The sequence below is a fragment of the Mizuhopecten yessoensis genome, unplaced genomic scaffold, assembly GCF_002113885.1.
Source record: "Mizuhopecten yessoensis strain PY_sf001 unplaced genomic scaffold, ASM211388v2 hete_36153278, whole genome shotgun sequence".
Lineage (NCBI taxonomy): Eukaryota > Metazoa > Mollusca > Bivalvia > Pectinida > Pectinidae > Mizuhopecten > Mizuhopecten yessoensis.
Window position 1 is genome coordinate 1 of NW_018484951.1, and position 3,955 is coordinate 3,955.

The following is a 3,955-nucleotide window of genomic DNA, read 5'->3' on the forward strand; positions in this document are numbered from 1 at the left end:
TCCTGAAGCAGCTCCTGTTCTGTACTCATCTGTCTTCGGTAGTATGGGTTACTGTTTTTGTCTTTTCCTTTGGTATCCTTATCCTTCCGTCCTCCTTGTGACCCCATGTGGATCAGAGCCTGGAATATCTTGTAGAATTCCACACGATCTTTTGGGCACTCCACATTTGCCATTGATTGCCTTCTGAAGTCACGCCCCCAGCTCATACCTAGAGCCATAGATCCGAATACCCCACTGCCACTTAATGTAAGAGGAGATGGTTTTCCCAGACCAGAAAATCGTCCAGAACTGTCAAGTGGTCGAGTAATTGTTGAATACAGTGGAACTTCAGCAGTGTCTGTATTTAGCGCTGTTAAATCACTGGAAGTTCTTTTTAAAGTTCGATCATAGGCCCTTGTTGTTGTCAGAACCTTCTTTTTAGATTCTCGACTATCTTTTTTTTTCTTTTCTTTCTCATTCTCAGGAACATCTCTTTCAAGATTATCATCCGAGTCTACACCACTGAGCATTGAGAACATTTGATCTCCGCCATATCTTTCCTTTATCACATTCACAGGGCCACGTCCCAGAGTTTTCCTCCTCATCTCAATCTTTTCCCTATGTTCTTTCTGTGACACCCGAAGTGTATTAGATTGATGCTTACTTTTTTCTCGTTTCATACGCCTTGGATCTGTAGGGGGTGTTATACTGTATTTCATTGCATAAAACTTTGGATCATTGTCTGGATCTAATGATACACAGGGTGAATCCTCGTCAAATTCATCATCACTGCCATCAGCATCATTTTCCTCAACTGACATTGGACTGAAATCAAAGAAGATATAACAATTTTACCATGTACACATAGTAAAAATCGCTAGCAAACAATACCAGTAATTTTCACAAATAAATTTGCTTCCAGAACATGCAAACAAGGAGAATAAATTTAAAATATTTGAGTCTCAAGAGAATGGCTTGACCATGTAGACAAATACAGCATATCACCTCTTTTACAAATTATTTATTCTGATTAATTTGTCAATAGTTTAATTATTGACATATTGTTTATTCACATAAAATGCAAAAACTATTGAGGACGAATATAATTTTGAATTACATTGTCTACTATATGACAAATTGAGACGTGAATGTGCACTTAAAAGTATGTGAATGCAAGATCCATGCTTTCAACACATCATGATGAAAAACTAAGAAATATTGGTAAAGATGTTCACCTAGCTTTTAAAGCGAGGCTAGATTTCATTGTATGCATATGGGATCACAGGATGAGAGTTATTAAGGAAGTCACAGATATATGGTATTTGTATATTGTACATTATAATATGATACATCTGCAGTCTGTTCAGTATTGCTGTTATACAACTGTAACTTAATATGTACTGTACAAACTGTATAGTATTATTGGCTGTTGGCCTTGAAATACTCAAATTTACTACAGTGTAGAGTGCTGGACTAAAGATTGATGAAATTATATATATGGTAATTACGAGCTTGCTATTATATCAAGTATTATCAAGGAAAATCATTTAAGATTTAAACAAGTTCAAGTTCAAAGTTCAAATATCTAAACATTGCTTTGAGTTATGTGAGTCCCTGTAATGTATTTGCCTTAATTTAATGTGGGAATAGTACCCTCATGACCAGATGACCACTTACCTAATTGAAAACTTGGTACTTCCTTGAAAAGAAAACATATGCAACAAACTATATTTAATGATTTTCAAAACTTTTTAAAATGAGGAAGGGCTCATATTGATTTGCCCCTACCACAAACCTTGACTGGTAACTTTCAAAATTTAATCTGATGTAAAACTGTTGAGGCTCTTGAGCTATCTTGCACACACGTTTTTACTATTGAAGGACAACAAAGCAATTATATTACTGCAGATTCAAATTCCAAATTTTAAAAATGTTTGTATATTTATTTCATTAGTAGGGCAATTGCATTATGTATTGAAACATTAAATCATTCAAATCAATTTTTCAAACCTTAACTGAAATTTTGTTATGATAGGGTTTTTGACACTGACATTATAGTCCTCTAGTCCTATTCCTTTGTTATCATTATACTGAAATAAGAATATCCCCTGGGTGCATATATAATTCCACCAGCCCAACCCCCAGGACTAGGAGATGTTGTGTAAGGGCTAGTTAAAATGTTTAATATTTTACCATGAAATAAATTAAGTATAAGGAACAAGCAGTTAGCCAAGTAAAATTCTCCAAATTCAACTATTGTGTACCTATGAAATGGTACACCCATTTTGAATGTTTTGTCACACATATTTTGAGTCAAATGAATGGACTGGCAATGACATAAATGGGTGAAAATGAAGAAAAACTATTCAACTAAAATTTGTTCTAGAAATAAGTGGAATAAAAAATATTTTTGACTTTTAAACAATCTTTTGACAGTTAAAAAAAAATCACAAAAATTTAATCAGTCCACTAAGAATGTGTGTCATCACTTGACATCAACTTACTGCAACCTATGAAAAGAAATTTTGAAAGATTATCCTTAAACTCTGATACTGTTTCAAACCTGACAAATTCATTTTTTTTTACCTTATAGTAATTTTCACCTCTCACCTATTCATATATCAGATTTTACATCTAGCCTATCCGATTTCAATTTAAGTATGAGACCCAAAGAATAAGACATTTCAGAAACACTCGTTGCCAAGAAATTTGTGCGAGTAAAAATAAACAGTAGCAAGTCACATAACTAGCACGGTCAACCCCGTCGTTGATAATGCAAAAAAAATATTTCTGGCAGAAGTCCATCCTAAGAAGAAAATTACATCTTGAAAGAGCATTCCATGATAACACTTTCCCTATTAGAGATACTGAAAATCGTACGTGAAACCAGCGTATAACCTGGCAAAATCGACTTCAGAGTAGATGCATGCTTCCTTCAATCCAATGCTATTGTACTGTACTCGTACTGTCCAAGGACAGACTGCCATTTTTTTGCAGACGGGCACCATCAAAAATCGTATGCATAATTAAAAATGCATACTTATTGCACAATCAGTCCCGATGCAATGTTTGCACAGAAAACTTCTGTATATGTTACCGGAGTTTTACTCACAAATCATCTTGCAATGGGTTGTAATCTTCTACTGGCGAGACGGACACAAGGCCCTCCCTGTGTGGGTCCGCCATAGCTATTTGAAGTCACGCGATTTCACGTTCAAGAAACGTGATTACGATGCAGATTTATTTACCTTCAGGTAAATAAAAATAAACATATTTTTAACCGTGTTTGTCTAGTCAATACCTTCAGAACAAAATATCATTACCGTCAATATAGGAAATTGGTAAAAGGCATAATGAAGAGAAAGTTAAATTTTCCTAGCAAATCTACAATCTACCCACTGTTAACTCCGTAGTCTATCGACCTTAGCGGGAGTATTTTAAAGGAAGCATGGTTAGCTTCCGTCTGACCATATTCCCATTTATAACAAATTAATACACTCTTACACATCAACTCAGAAGAGGTGATTAGGGCCAGTAAATGCATTTATCAACAAAACTCTTTCTTAGTCATTGTATTCAATAATATTCATCACTTGGATCAAAGTTTTACTTATTCACAATATACAAGTTTATTAAACGTACCTAGCTAGGGAAGGTATTTACATTAAAAATAAAATTTATCACATTACCCATTTTAGTTTTAATGTAAATACCTTCCCTAGTCAACCTAAAGTAGCACAGGTTGTACCAATCTTTAAGAAGAAGGATGCTTTGGACAAGCAAAACTACAGGCCTGTTAGCATTCTACCAAGTGTCTCCTAACTCTCAGAAAGAGCTATGTGATCAGCTCAGAGAATATTTTAATGGTATTTTCATTTCTTCTTAGCAGCCTTCAGACCAGGATTAGGATGCCAAACTACCCTGTTAAGATGAACTACAAACTGATATCAATAACATCGTCCAATGGACATCAGAT

General features: G+C 34.7%; 1 protein-coding gene across 1 annotated transcript; it reads right to left on the bottom strand.

Annotated features, from left to right (window-relative positions):
- Nucleotides 1-5: 5 nt before the first annotated feature.
- Nucleotides 6-3,171, bottom strand: LOC110444621 (the record flags this gene model as incomplete). Its single annotated transcript, XM_021488986.1, has 2 exons — nt 3,092-3,171; nt 6-804 (listed from the first exon to the last, which is right to left on the bottom strand). Coding segments are annotated over exons 1-2 (873 nt in total), but the record flags the coding sequence as incomplete, so codon positions are not given.
- Between the last annotated feature and the right edge of the window lie 784 nt (nt 3,172-3,955).